Source organism: Pteropus medius, unplaced genomic scaffold, assembly GCF_902729225.1.
Source record: "Pteropus medius unplaced genomic scaffold, Ma_sr-lr_union100, whole genome shotgun sequence".
In the NCBI taxonomy this organism is placed as follows: Eukaryota; Metazoa; Chordata; class Mammalia; order Chiroptera; family Pteropodidae; genus Pteropus; species Pteropus medius.
This window is the reverse complement of record NW_024349802.1, coordinates 21,471-36,004: the sequence shown is the minus strand read 5'-3', so window position 1 is coordinate 36,004 and position 14,534 is coordinate 21,471. Positions and strand designations below refer to the sequence as shown.

General features: G+C 48.6%; 1 protein-coding gene across 2 annotated transcripts; it reads right to left on the bottom strand.

The window, feature by feature from the left end:
* Nucleotides 1–2,991: 2,991 nt before the first annotated feature.
* SYCE1 (synaptonemal complex central element protein 1) lies at nt 2,992–13,273 on the bottom strand. Of its 2 annotated transcripts, none has more exons than XM_039835898.1 (13): nt 13,177–13,273; nt 7,997–8,059; nt 7,337–7,396; nt 6,895–6,969; nt 6,245–6,292; nt 5,944–5,998; nt 5,166–5,255; nt 4,860–4,923; nt 4,003–4,069; nt 3,792–3,915; nt 3,598–3,708; nt 3,354–3,453; nt 2,992–3,125 (listed from the first exon to the last, which is right to left on the bottom strand). In XM_039835898.1, exons 1-13 carry the CDS (start codon nt 13,244–13,246, stop codon nt 3,048–3,050), a joined length of 1,005 nt encoding a protein of 334 aa, XP_039691832.1. In that variant the 5' UTR covers nt 13,247–13,273; the 3' UTR covers nt 2,992–3,047. The 2 variants fall into 2 exon arrangements, with proteins under 2 accessions (XP_039691832.1, XP_039691833.1); XM_039835899.1 differs by having other exon boundaries at nt 2,996–3,125; nt 3,366–3,453.
* Nucleotides 13,274–14,534: the final 1,261 nt, after the last annotated feature.

Here is a 14,534-nt window from a genome sequence, read left to right as displayed (position 1 = left end):
GTTCCCCAGAAAGTTCTGTATGCTTTGAATCAGTATCCAACATATGCTGGTGTTCTTCCCATAGCCAGAATCAAGGGTCCAAACTCAAGCAGTGGAAGTGAGCGTTGCAGTGCTGACTATTGCTCCTGGTGACCTGCCGGCAAGATTTTTCCTTCCTGTTCCTACAGCCTTATACTTCGCTGAGGTAGAAATCTTAGTCCCAGAGGGAGGAATGCTTCCACCAGGAAACACAGTAATGATTCCATTTATTTGGAAATTAACCCATTTCCCATTTAGGAAAAAAAAGTGCTGCTTGCTGCCAGCGTTAATTTCACATAAACATACTCCTTGAGGCTGAAGCAAATCTGACTGGTTTTCAATATGAAAATAAAATATGAAAATTGTTCTTGGAGTTATTTCTAACAGAACTTGCCTCTAATTCTAATGTAACAGAAATGTATACATAAATTGCATTCATCAAATGAACCTTTGGCTAACAACAGTTCAAGAACGATGTTAACATCGTGTGTGGGAATGATATATAGTTTCTAGGATTTGACGTTTTCAGCAATCGAGAATTACTATATTTTGTAAATGAAAATACTATTGAAAACAGAATGTTATGAATAGAATGATGTCATTTGTTTCCAAAGACTATCAGTATATAGAGAGATGCAAAAATAATAAAAGCGATGTATTTCGTGGCAAGCTTTGGCGGTGAGGTTAGGACTGTGACCCATGGGTTATCTCGGGGTAAACGCTGCAGCCACAAGTGGTGCGGGCGAGTATTCTCGGGGCAAATGGGAAGTGGGTTAGGACTGGTGCCCAGCCACTCTGAGCTCCTCATGCCTCTGAATCGACAGGCAAAGAAGGAAGTTGCTGAGCTGGCTGAGCTGGCTGGTGTGCCTGACCCTGACACCATGGGGCAGCTGGACTGCTACCCCAGTGGAGGTGAGGAGGGAGGTGTCAAATTATGATATAGGAGGTCCCTTAGAGAATCTCTTAGCAGTGCCGTGCCCTTTGATTAAAGGCAGTGAAAACTGTAACAACCTAATCCAGGCAGGACTGCTAATCACCCAGACCCTTCAGGAATGAATGTTTGGGTCGCCCCACCAGGTGAAAAAGCACGACTAGCTGAGTTGCTTGCTGAAAGCAAAAGAAATGCAGAACGGGTAGCGGTAGAAGGTGAAGTTCGAGTTCTAAATACCAGCTCTAACTCTGTGACCAGTTAGAGAAATGGGGACTTTCACTGTCATGAGTTTTCCTCATTTCGTTTGAATATGTTCCTATGTGTGTGTGTATGGCAAATATATTTGTTTTATTCCCTCTCATTCTCTTATCATGTGACATAAGATGTGTTGACTTTACAGCACATTCCTTAAGTATTGTTACCTTTACCTCAGTTTTTGTTACAGGATATCATGGAGAACAGTAAACACCACTGAAGGACATGGTTGTATGCAGCATAACTGTATCACGTGCGATGGCATTTTGACCTTTTTATTGTCTTTATTGGGTGATGAAGTGTGATTTAAGGAGATGCATATGGGTGGTAGGGTGACAAGGGGTGGATTTTTATGATGGTTAATTTTGTGTCAACTTGACTAGGCCATGGGGCGCCCAGACTTATGGTCAGGCATTATTCTGGGTGTGTCTGTGAGGGCGTTTCCGGACGAGAGAGCGTTTGGATTGGTAGACCAGAGTAAAGCAGCCGGCCTCCAAATTTTATATTCATTTCGCCATCCTGTAATTTGTCTATAGACTCCTCTACGTTTCTAAAGTACATAAGCATAAATTCTTACGCTTCATTTCTTTCCTGTTTTCAGTTAGAACTTCGGGTAGGTCAATAGTATGTGAATATACCTGAAATGCTTTAAACATTTCACCAATAAGTTTAAAGGAAGTTACCTTCTCTACCTAGATATTTTCGTTTTCTTTTTTAACAAATAGGTATTACCTGTTAAGGGCCTTTTATTCATCAGTTGAATTACTTGCTTTCTTTAAAGTTGTGAATTAACTCAATCTACAGAATTAGTTCTAATCATGGGCTTAGCCAAATTGCAGTTTTTAGATGTTTCCATTTCGTCCAAGTGACTATATTAATTTCCACGAGACGCATGATTTACTTTGATAGGGTGTTGCCAGTTCATGTATAACACAGGCACGACTGGCCCTATCTCACAGCTAGAAAACAGGCTGACTCTGAGGTTTGATGCCTAAGGTCTCCTGACTGACTGAAGAAGTCCCCACTGTCTCCTGTCCTTCCGTGGAGGCAGTGCTTTCCACTCTGGGGCCTGTATGGGTCTCTCCAACCCCACCACGTCACTGTCCTACCTGGGAGTGGGAGCCTCTCCAGAGAGGGGATCACTGCATGTAATTCTCGTTTTTTGACCCAGGAGCACAGACCTCGACTCCCATCATCACCTTTCCTTTACTGGGTCGATGCATGTGGGTGGATCGGAAGCCTGCCTCGGGTGCACAGCCCTGGGTAAGTGGCTCCTAGCACGCCGAGGATCTCTAACACGTTATGGAACAAGTGCCTGTCATGTTTGGTGCCCATGAGCACAAACTGCACTTAGCCTCCAATTACATTTCTTTTTCTCAGCTAATCGGTGGGGGCTGTGGGCCCACTGATTGTAACTGACTGTCTGAGGTCCCCAGCACCTTGGTCCTCGTTGATGGGATTTCTGGGGTTCTGTGTAGTCCAAACCTAAGAATTGAAGAAACTATCACAGGATGGGTTCACAGAACCCCTGGGTCCACCGTGACGGGGTCTCAGCCTGCATCCCCTCTGCCTGGGGACTCAGAGTCATGTGTCAAGTCCTGGAGGTGAGCTGACCAGAGACTACGAGGTTAGGGAAGCATTTCTTGAGTGCCTGCAGTGGGACTCTGGCTGAGTCCAAGAGGGAGAGTGTAGCCAATGCTTCACTTGTCTCAAGGGCCAGGGGTCTTGGGCCGGACAGCTCCAACCCCCCGCAAAGATTCAGCTGAGACAGTTGTACTGAAACTGTGCCTTTATTTCCAGAAGCCCATGAAGTAAGCTTTAGGGCAGGGAGGGTCCTCCTTGCCTAGGAGGGTATCAGGCTCTTCTTGGTGGACAGCTCTGGGTATTTCTCCTCACGGACTCCAAGAAGCTTGGGATTGGCCTGTGGGAGGTCAGTGTCTGAGATGGCAATCTCCATGCATCCCTGTACCCACACCTCCCTGGGGCCCGCCCCCTCCTACCCCACCACTGCCAGCCTCAGTACCTTTGCCTTGGCTCTCCCTCTGGGAATACCCTTCCACAAAGGCCACTGAGGACTCCCCGGACAGCCTCCATGCCTTCCCGCCCTCTAGCTCCTTTCGCGAGCTGTCTCTGTTCCCTGCCACCTTACTCCAGGGCTCACAGCTTCTGCTGGCCCAGCCCCATCCTCCTGCTTGCTCTGTGCTTGAGCAGGGACCTGCAGTCCGAGCTTTTCCAGCTCCTCCTTCAGCCTGGACAGAAAGGGGTGGGGTTGGAGGGTGGGGAGGCAGAGGGACAAGAGGATGTGACCAGACCAGGAGACTGAGGCTGGCATGGGGCAGAAAATCCCTCAGCCACCCTCCCCTTGTGAAATGGGGCAGGGGCTCCAGGCCCACCTCTGCCTCTTCTGCTGCAGCTGCTGGCACTTCTGCTGCAGCTGCTTGTGGTGCTGGGCAGCATCCGCCAGGAGCGCCTGTGCCAATCCGTTCTCCTCCTCAAACAGATGCCTGAGGGCGGGGCTGTCAATGCCCACAGCCTCTTCCCTCCACCCAACTCCGCCCACCTGTCCCCCTCCGCCCCACCGTCTTACACCGCGCTTGCTGCCTCCGGGCTGCGGAGGAAGAGCCCCTCGGTGATGTCTGAGTAGCCCTTCACCCCAAACTGGGAGCACAGACGATGCCTTACATCCTCTAGCTTTGCCTCCACCAGCTTCTCTGCAGTGGGAAGGAACAAGTGGGCTGGGAAGGGCTGGGCTGGGCTGGGCTGGGCTGGGCAGGGCCTTGCCATTCTCTGGGCCTCACCTTCCTTGAGCAGCTGCTCCTTGCTGCTGTCCAGGGCGCCAATCTCCTGGGCCAGGTGCTCTGGCCTCTGAGAAGGTAGAAAGGAGGCCCAATCACATCTCCTGGCTTCTTCTCATGCACCTCAGAGATGCCTACCTGGACCTAGTCTGTACTCAGCAGGCTTCAGTTCCTACTGCTCGTGCCCTCCATTTATGCCAGGCACAGTTCAGCCTCTGGGCCCTTGCACTGGCCATCGTGTCTGCCTGAAACTGTTTAAGCCCAGATACCTATGGTTCTGAGCTGGGGTGGCCCAAGAGGGGGTTAATGTTCAGGAATCTTGCAAGCTTTGAAGTCAGCCCTGGGGCGAGTATTTACCACAGGTGATGCTGCAAATACTACAAGTCAGGTTGCTCTCTGGAGAATCTGTTACCAGCCCGGCACTGCGGCTCCTCCTCCCTCGGGGGCCTCCTCATGGAGCCCTTCCCTCCCGACATTCACTCCCTCTGCTTATTTCCTTGTTTGGAGCCTGGGATTTCCCTGGTGGCAAACGTTGGCCTGCTTGGTTCCCACCATCTGTTCTGTGCCTGTGATGGCCCCAAACACACCCATGGATCTCCTTGATGGATGACCCCTCGTCAGTTCATTAGGTCCCTCCGGACCACTTAGGCCCCTGGGATGGACGAGCAGGACCAGCAGAGTGAAAATGGTGCAGTGAGGGTGGTGATGAGTGGCAGAACTGAGGGCAATTTTGATGTGTGGCCATCAGGGCTTGCTCAGGAACTGGGTGTGGCAGGTGACAGGAAGGAAGGCCCTGAACTTTGGCCCTAGTGCTGCCTGGAAGATGAGGAAGGTGGGAAGAGTGGCTTTGAGTGACTCACGTGGAACTCCCAGAGGTCCTTGTGCTGGCTCATCAGTTCCTCCAACTGTTCCTCGAAATCCAACCTGGGGGCCGACCACACAGGATGCAGGGTCATGGGTTGAGGCAGACTACCCCAACCTGGCCCAGGCCGGGGTCCTTCATGCCCAGACCTGAGTCCAGGGGTGGGGGTGGGGAGCTTGCTCATGTTCTTTGTGAGGCTGGGAGCAACTTCACCCCCTTAACCCTCTAACCATGCCCCTGATATTAACCCCACCTAAAACCCAGCCCAGCCACGCCCATCCCTGGACTCAGGCACTGGCCTTACCTCAGCTTCCTCTGTTTGTTCTTCTCTTCCTCGATCTGGGAATTCAGGATGGAGATCCGCTCCTTGCACTCCTGCAGCATGGCTTGCTTCCTGGTAAGAGGTGAGGCGGCCCTCAGTCATGTCCCCTGAATGTCTCCCCAGGATGGGGCTGGGGGAGGGCTTCTGCCTCCTCCTCCTGAAATGTCTTAGCCTTCTAGATTGAGGTCCTTCTCTGTAATGCACGAGCACGTTACAAATCTGGACATATCTTTTTGAGGATTGGATAGACCGATAGGGACATGGTCAAGTGCATAAGCACACACATGTGAATCTCATCTGAATTTCCCAAACAGTTCCAATCTTGGTATGTCTTGGCTTGGGGTCTCTGGTCACAAAATGAGTTAAACGAGTGTTCAGGAAGTGGCGAAAAGGGTGCACAAATAGTTGGGCGGATGGAAGGGTAACGCATGAGTGGAGGGAGACTGGGTGGAGAGATGGTTGGTCAATGCCTAAGTGAAGGGACAGATGGATAATTGAGTGATTAGGCAGCCAAGAGGCCTGTGGAAAGAGTAAAACGCATAGAATAAAAACCAGCTGAAGAAATGTAATTGATATTCTGGCAAGTGAATGAGTGAGGCACCCCTAGCACAACTGCCTACTGCTGGAGCCGAGGAAGAAGACACTTATCGGCCTCCCTGTGTGACAAGAGGTAAGACTGGTGGGTCTGAGGCCTCCCCCTCCCTTCCTCACCCCACCAGAGGGTGGGGCGGGCAGAGCAAGGCCCGGGCAGAGCTCGTACCTCTGTGCCTCCGCATCCTTCTCCTGACAGTGGAGCCGGAGGGTCATCAGGGTCTCTGCAGGGAGAGAGACCGAGGGCTCTGTAAGAGCCTGTCAAGGCATCAGGTTTGGGGAGAGGTGACAGGGCCACATTACACGGGGTCTCGTGGCCAGCTGATGGGATTTTGTCATTTACTGCAAGTTTGATGGAAGTCACAGGAGGAATGTAAGCCGATTCGCTTTCAAAAGGCTTCAGCTGCTATGAAGAGAGCTTACGTACGCTGGCAAAGGCAAAAGCCTGGAGACGGAATAGCTGTAATTACCTTGCTTTTTGCTCAAGATCCCTTTCAGGTGTACTTTTTCTTCACTCACTGGAAAACACAGTAACACATTTAGGCATCAGGGGCCACCCACTGCGCACTCAGGGACGGGGCTCGCCCACTGTCACTTGGGTGGTTCGAGACGGCCCCAACCCCAAATGTGGATCCCTCGAGGTAAGCCCCGCTCATCTTGTGCCCACACTCCCTGTAAGCACCAAATAGCCCTGATGTTGATAAAGGGTGGCCGTGAGAACCCGCGGAATGTGTGTGCTTACATGCAGGGGAGAGAAAAAATAAACAGTGGGCTAAGAACTATGAAGAAATACATCAAGCCATCAAGTACGCAGGTGGGGGCAGGGTGCTCTTTAGATTGGATAATTAGAGAAGGTCTGAGAATGGGACATTTGAGCTGAGGGCTGAATGATGACATTAAGCAAAAGGAACCTATGCTGTCTGGGGAACAGACTCGCAAAGGCCCGGAGTGGGGAGTATGCTTGTAGAGTGTTTTGAGAACATTCTCACCGAAAGTGGGAGGGTGGGAGATTGCAATGCCTGCGACCAGAGAGGACAGGGGCCCTTGGCCATAGCAGGATGCTGAGTGTCAGGGAGGTATGACATTTTGGGGACCCCTGGGCAAACCCTGGCACGCTTACATGAGTCTAGTTCCTTCTGCAGGGCCTCCCAGACAGTGCGGGCCTCTCCCAGCTCCTCACTGGCTTTCTTTTTTGCTGTGCCAAAGAGCAGAAGACAGACATCGTGTAAGTGTGGCTTCCAGCTGCACCGTTCCCTGCAAACCGTGACATTTCATGTTTGTCTTCAAGCAAACCTAGAGGGACCTAGCTTTTACCAAGCAGGAAATGAGGCTTCTTCAGCCCTTTCGTTAGGCTCAGTTGGCAGGAAGGCCAGGAGAATAATGGACACGCAACTATAGATAGCAGTTACACTTATGTGGACCCGTGTTTGGTTTAATACTGTTGTCGCTGTGGTGAACTACTCCGGAGTTTTTAGACAAGGGGTCCTGCATTTTCATTTTGTACTGGGCCCTGCGAATCACGTAGCTGGTCCTGGCTAACAAGCCAAGACCCTTGAGCTCACCTTGCTGAACTTCATTAATTCGGTTAATCAGGACTTCGACTCTGGGCTCCAGGCTTCCTGCTGCAGGAAGAAGATGTTGAGTGGAGATGACAGGGCAGGCAGAGGCAGGTGGGGGCTCTCCAGGGGCTCACATTCCGGGCAAAGGAAACAAGGGACAGATAACTAGAGATACTGACTTAGGCTGTGGCGACTACAGTCAAGAGAGAAATAGGCACGGGACGAAAGACTGAAGGGGCGGGACGTGCTCCTTCAGCTGCAGGAAGGGCTCCAGAGGGCCCAGAATCGAGAGGCAGGACCTGTCACTCCCGGGGTGTGGGGTGCGAGCGGGGCAGTCGGCACAGAGGTGGGAGCATGGCTGGGAGGAGCCTGGTGAGCAAGCAGAGAGCAGCAGGATGGAGGTGGGGGGAAGGGAGCTGAAGGGGAAAACCTGGATTTAACCGAGCGCAGTGGGAGCCAAACGGGTGGTCAGCAAGTGGGCTGCGACTGGGCTCTGGGAGATGCTTTGCTTGCTCTTCCCATCCACTTTAATAGGGCCATATTTTCATTTCAAGGAATTAACTTTTAAAAGTAAGAGAACGAATAAATTTCCCAACGTTGTGAATTATGGGGCGTGGAACCCAAACCTCAGGCTGAGCCTCAGTTATAGAGGGGACATATGACCTTTCTGCAACTTCTTCACCATTTCCATCAAGTCTTCAATGTTCTGTGAGTCCTTGGCCTGCCCTGTGAAGACAAAACCAAACATTTCAGAAGCCTATAGGAGTGAAAGGCTTAGAAAGGAAGATCCTTACAGGCTAAGAAGGATTAAACATTCAACCATTCTCACTAAATGGACCATATTTGGATCTTGATTCAAACAATTGCACTTTAAAAGATACTGATGACACAACCAGGGAAATTTGAAAATTGACTAGATATTTGATGAAACAAGAATTATTGTAACTAATATTCAGATGTGACAATGCTATTGTGATTTCTTTTCTGAAAAGAGTATCTTTTAGATATCTTTTAGACAAATACATGGAAATATTTATGGATAATATGCAATGATACCTGGAATGCTTTGAAATGAAATAGTAGAGTGATTGATAAAGAGGAAACCAGACTGGCTAAAGTGCTGATAATTGTTAAAGTTGAAAGATAGGTTCATGGGATAATTATACTTTGTTCTTGAATTTCATATATAAATTTTTCCATAATAAAAACTTTAAAAAAAAACCCAAACAACTACTCAATATAGAGAAGGTAAATAATCCTTTCAACAGAAAAGTGGAGAAAGGGACAGAACAGTTAACCAAAAATTACACAAGTGGCTGATAAATATTTAAAAAGATATACAACCTTGGTCATAATTAGAGATGAAAATATATTGTACTTAGCAGGCTGGTAAAGATTAGGAAGTCTGCTAACGCCCAGTGTTTGTGATGTGAGGAAACAGGCAGGCACACACTGATAGACTGGGAACCAGTGCAACCTTCTAGAGGGCAGTTTGGCCACATCAACACTTTGAAGATGTAATTCCACTTCTAGGAGTCTATTCATCAAATATGCTCACTTAAATATTCAAAATTCATGGTAATGGCACTGAAACAATATTTGTTAATGTCAACAGCAGGAAACAAATAGCCAAAGCAATTGTGAGAAAAAAACAAAGCCAGAGGTATCACACTCCCTGACTTCAAACTATTACAAAGCTACAGTATAGTATAGGAAGAAAAAGAGACACATAGACCAATGGAACGGAACTGAGAGCCCAGAAATAAATCCACAAACAGGCAACTAATTGTCAGCTAAGGTGCCAAAACCATACAGGAGAGCAAAGAAAGCCTCTTCAATAAATGAAGCTGGGAAATTTGGAAAGCCACATGCAAAAGAATGAAACGAGACTGCTGTCTGTCACCATACACCAAAATTAACTCAAAATGGATTGATGACTTAAAAATAAGACCAGAAACAATAAAACACAGAAAAAAAGCATCAGTACTAAACTTATGGACCTTGGACTCACAGAGGATTTTATGAGTTTGACCCCAAAGGCCAGGAAAGTAGAAACAAAAATAAAAGAATGGGACTCCATCAAACTAAAAAGCGTCTGCACAGCAAAAGAAATCAACAAAACAGAAATGTAAGTAACTGAATAGGAGAAGATATTTGCAAACAATACTTCTGACAAGCAGCTGATATCCAGACTATATGAAGAACTCATACAACTCAACAACAAAACAACCAATCCTATAAAAAATGGGCAGAGGATCTGAACAGATACTTTTCCCAAGAAGACATGCAAATGGCCAAAGGACATATGAAAAGATGCTCAACTTCTGGAAAATGCAAATCAAAACCACAGTCAGATTCCACCTCACACCTATTAGAATGGCTATTATCAATAAGACAAGAAATAACGATTGTTGGAGAGGATGTGGAGAAAAAGGAACCCTCCTACACTGCTGGTGAGAATGTAAACTGGTGCAGCCTCTATGGAAAACAAAGTTCCTCACAAAATTATGAATAAAATTACCATATGCCCCAGAAATCCCTCTTCTGGGTACCTATCCAAAACTTCTAAAACATTTATTCATAAAGATATATACACCCCGATGTTCACTGCAGCATTATTCATGGTGGCCAAGACATAGAAACAACCAAAGTATCCTTCAATGGATGACTGGATAAAGAAGATGTTATACATGCATACAATGGAATATTACTCAGCCACCAGATAAAATACTGCCACTTGCGACCAAATGCATAGATCTAGAGATTATTATGCTAAACAAAACAAGTCAGATGGAAAAGGACAAGAGCCATGCGATTTCATTCATGTGGGATATAAACAGAAAGCGACCAATGAACAAACAGAACAAATTCACGCAGATGGCAGAAGGGCAGTTACCAGAGGGGAAGGGGAAGGGGGGAGGACAAAGAAGGTAAAGGGGTCAAATATATGGTGATGGAGGGAGACTAGACTTTCGGTGGTGAGCATACAGCGTAATATACAGATGATGTATTATAGAATTGTACACTTGAAACTTATGTTATTAACCAATGTCACCTCAATTTTTAAAAATACCTGAATGGCCATCAGTAGAGAACTTACGATTCATCCCTACAACAGAATAATGTGCAACCACTGAAAAGGAAGTTGATGCTTATATATTAACATGGAAAGAGATCCTAGATAGATTAAAAGAAAATCTAAATTGACATAGTAGAAAATCTCATATGGCTACAAAAAGAGGTAAGATATACTGTCAGCCTACAAAGAGGATGTTTACTTTTCACCACATACATTTCTGCATGTGGCTGTATTTTAAACAGTTAATAAATTGCCCTGAGTGAGTCAAAAATGACTTTTACAGTTTGGGCAACCGTTTTTTCCCTAGACTAGGCAGTGAGCTGCACCTCCAGTTTTTATTCTCTATTGCATGTCTGGTGCTTGTCATAAGGTAAGGCGTAGAGCAGGAAAGCTGTAACTATTTGACTGAACCAACTAGTACCTTGTTAACAAGAAAGCCAGGGCACAAAACAGCTTGTGTAGTATGAGCCCACTTTTGACTTTTTGTTTTAATATAATTTCAGATTTACTTAGAAGTTTTAAAAAACAGGATAAACATCTCCTATATGCCATTCACCCAGAGCCCCTATTTTCTGACAATCCTGAACCTTGAGAATGAGTTGCAGACACCATGCTTCATTACCCATAATACCCCAGTGTGAATTTCCGAAGTAGGACACTCCCCTATGTAGTAACCACAGTACTATTAAAACAGAGAAATTACAGTAATGGATATTAACATCTGATTCTCTAATGGCATTTAAGAAATGTCCCTTCCTTTCTCTTTTACATTTGTAAATTCCACTAGTAACTACGGAGTCCTAGTAGAAAAATCAAACAATAAGAATTAAAAATGTCCCTTCACTTCTGCCTTCCCTTCAAAAACTGCAAATCCCAGAGTCAACAATTAGTAAAGCAGCCTCCAGACAACTTTCTGTGCAACCTATAGTGTTCTAATTAGTTTTTCCATCTTGTCTTTCTCATAAGAATACTTTTTGAAGATCATGCTGTATCGGTTAATTTAACTGAATTTTAACTTTTCCTCATCTTAGAAATCCACCGTACAGGTATTTCTCCTATTGGGCATGGGTATGTGTGGACTTAGCCTTCCTTCACGTGTTCCTACTACCATTTAGGCTTAAATGAGTATTCAGTCCATGCATCTTTGTGTTTTATGTGATTCCTTAGGTAGGTGACAGAAAGGGGGAAAAAGCAACTTAAATGCTAAAAATTCCGCCAGATGGGCTACTGCCAAGCCATTTACCCATTAGTGTCCCTATCAACTCACAATGGGAAACTCTGTGTCTCCAAAGTGTCACTGACACTAAGTAGCACCCTTGCCCCCTCTTAAAAACAAGCTGATAGACTGAAAATGAAATCTCATTGTCATTTAAATTTTTTTCATTATTAGTTGCTACAGTGTGAATGTTTGTGTCCCCCATAGAATTCGAGTTGAAATCCTGAGGTCGGATGTGATGGTGTGAGGAGGTGGGGCCTTCAGGGTCATGAAGGTGGAGTCTCATGAATGGGATCAGTGCCCCTATAAAAGATACCCCAGAGAGCTCCCTCACCCCTTCCACCACGTAAGAACACAACAAGAAGAGGTTTGTGCGGGAACGGGGAAGTGAGTCCTCACCAGACCCCAAATCTGCTGCAGGCTTTCTGCCTCCAGAACTGAGAAATAAAATTCTGTAGTTTATAAGCCATCCGTGCTATCGTGTTTTTGTTACAGCAGCCCAAATTAAGACACTTGTGAAGTTGATTAAATCTTCATTTGAATATACTAGCTTATCTGAGGAACCTGAACAGCGATACTAAAAGGCTTCTTTAGCATGGTGGTGGCCACAGTATGTGCTTAACTGTGTGTGTGCGTGCGCGCGTGCGCGCGCGCGCATCTGTCCCATTTTGCTCTTTCTCCTTAGCTGAAGACTATCACTGGGTGCCATGTCTTGCTCAAAGCAAGCTTTCTGTGCTAAACTACCCCATGATTCAAACATTTTTTCCACAAAAGCGTTGTGGAACACCTGCTGTGTACCAAGGCTACAACCAAGACATGCGTTGATTATAGCATTTTAACAAGGGGGCCAGATGGGCCAACAAGAGCAGAGAGCCAACAAGCTGAGGGATGGCACACAGGAGTTCCTTGTACAATTCTCTGCACTTTCGTGGGGCTTAGAAAATTCCCATGAAACATCCAGGGGTGGATATGGCTCGGGTTTGGTTTTTTTTTTCCCTGTGTTGGGCTGTACTTTTACGCAATTGAAATGAGCTGCAAGTCCCCCGTTTCCCGGGGAGGTGGGAGCCATCACTCAACAAGGTCGGTGTCAGGAAGAAAAGACTGGAAAGTTGTCAGGGGCCGGTCTGGATCCCAGTTTCGGGGAGAAGATTTACCGGTAAGAACCATTTCGGGGCAACAGGGAAATCCAGACGTGTGCGATGAGAATGGTGAGGACTTATTCCCTTATGTGTGGCAGACCCAGGAAAATATCCCTTTTGTGTTTTAAGAGGTGCACATGGAGCTTCTCAGGACCCGGTCGAAAGGGTGCCTTTGCCTACGTTAGGCTGCCTGAGCAGACGACAGATGGCGCAAATGTGGCAACGGGATGCGAGTACGGGCCCGGCCCGCTCTCGTGGGGGGCGTGGCTGAGACTCCCTGAGAAGCCAGGGTCGTGGGCCGTCGCCACCGCCCGGACTCTGAGGAAGAGGCCGCCTGCGCGCTCCCTGTCCCACCCTAGCCCGTCCCCAGGCCGGATCCCGACGGGGGCCCTCGCCGTGCCCGCACTACCTCCGGCCTTCTCTGCCCACTCTGCGTCTCCCGCAGGCTCCACGCTCGACGGCCCCGGACTGCCCGCCATCCGCTCTCCGCCTACGAGCGCCGGCGCTTGGCGCCTCTGCTGGGATTGGACCATGCCCGCGCGGGGGGCGGGGCGTCCGGCAGCACGCCTGCGCAGTGCGCTCCGCCCCGCCGTCCCGGGAGCGCGGGCGGCAGGATTAACGGTTCCGGGAGAGCGCTAGTGCGCATGCTTAAAGCCCCCGGAGCCCGAGATCAGGGCAGTGGAGGCGAGGGCCGCGTGCGGACTTCCAGGCTTGCAATTGGCCAGTTGCGCAGTCGGTGATCTGCGCATGTGTCGAGGCCTTCCAAGGGGCCCCCCACACTTGACGTCACTGCGTTGCGGTGGGAGCTTCGGTGGGATCGGAGTTCGAGTACCATCTCTGCATGTACCCGTCACTGCACACATCGGAAGTTTCCCGTGTCGCCACCGCCGCCGCGCAGGTGTTCTGGAGCGAGGTGGAGTCGGCCCGCCTGACCGATCTCAGAGGATCTTAGTTGGAAGCAGAGAAGAGCGCTCGGGTGGTGGAAGACCCTCCTTCCTCCCAGCTTGATTGTGAGACTGTCCCCGTCTTCTGGTGCGTACGTCCCTACCCGAGGCACGGTTCGAGGGGGTGCACCGCGTCGAGGTCTGCAGGGAGGGCAGGGGGTGCAGGCACGCCCTTCGGGTATTGGACAGGGGGGTCCCGCCCCACGCTGCGCTGGCGGTCACCTGGGACTGCACAGGGGGAGCCCCTAGGTGGAGGCTTCAGACGGGCCGCCGCCCACCCAGCCCCTGCCGGGCTCGCTGCCGCGTGGAATTTCTGGGGAGAGGCAGGACTTCCAGGCCAGCCCCGAGTGTGGATGGTGCGGGGTAGTTTCCGGGCTGTTCACTATGTGCCGGCTTTTCCTGAGGCCGTCCAACCAGGAGAGGTGGTTCTGAGCCCTGCGTGTGCAAAGCCCTGCGCTAAGAGCGGATTCTTCAGTTTTCCTCATCTGTACTCTGGGATAATTATAATGAACAAGAGTGAACATTTAATGGGCGCTTCCTGTGCGGCAGTTCCTATGCTGGTCATGGTACAGGATTATTTCTTTGAATTCTCTACCTAGCGGGACAACGACCTGCCTGGGCTCCCCCATTCCCTCTGCTCTATCCACCACTCTGCTTCCTCAAAACAGGCTTAAAACCACCTTAAGCCTTTACAAAGGCTGTCACCTCTACCAAGAGCACCGTTGCGAAGGGTCGAAGCTTGAATTGTCACCTCAAAGCTAATATGCCTTTTACAAATCCATGCCTCCCGTGGTATAGATAAAATTATGAAAAAAGTCACAGT

Coding starts and splice junctions, on each gene's coding strand:
- SYCE1 (XM_039835898.1), bottom strand. CDS start 13,246: ATGGCGGGCAGTCCGGGGCCGTCGAGCGTGGAGCCTGCGGGAGACGCA. Junction 6,970..7,336: donor AATTAATGAAGTTCAGCAAG/GTGAGCTCAAGG, acceptor TCTTTGGCACAG/CAAAAAAGAAAGCCAGTGAG. Junction 4,924..5,165: donor AACAAACAGAGGAAGCTGAG/GTAAGGCCAGTG, acceptor GTCGGCCCCCAG/GTTGGATTTCGAGGAACAGT.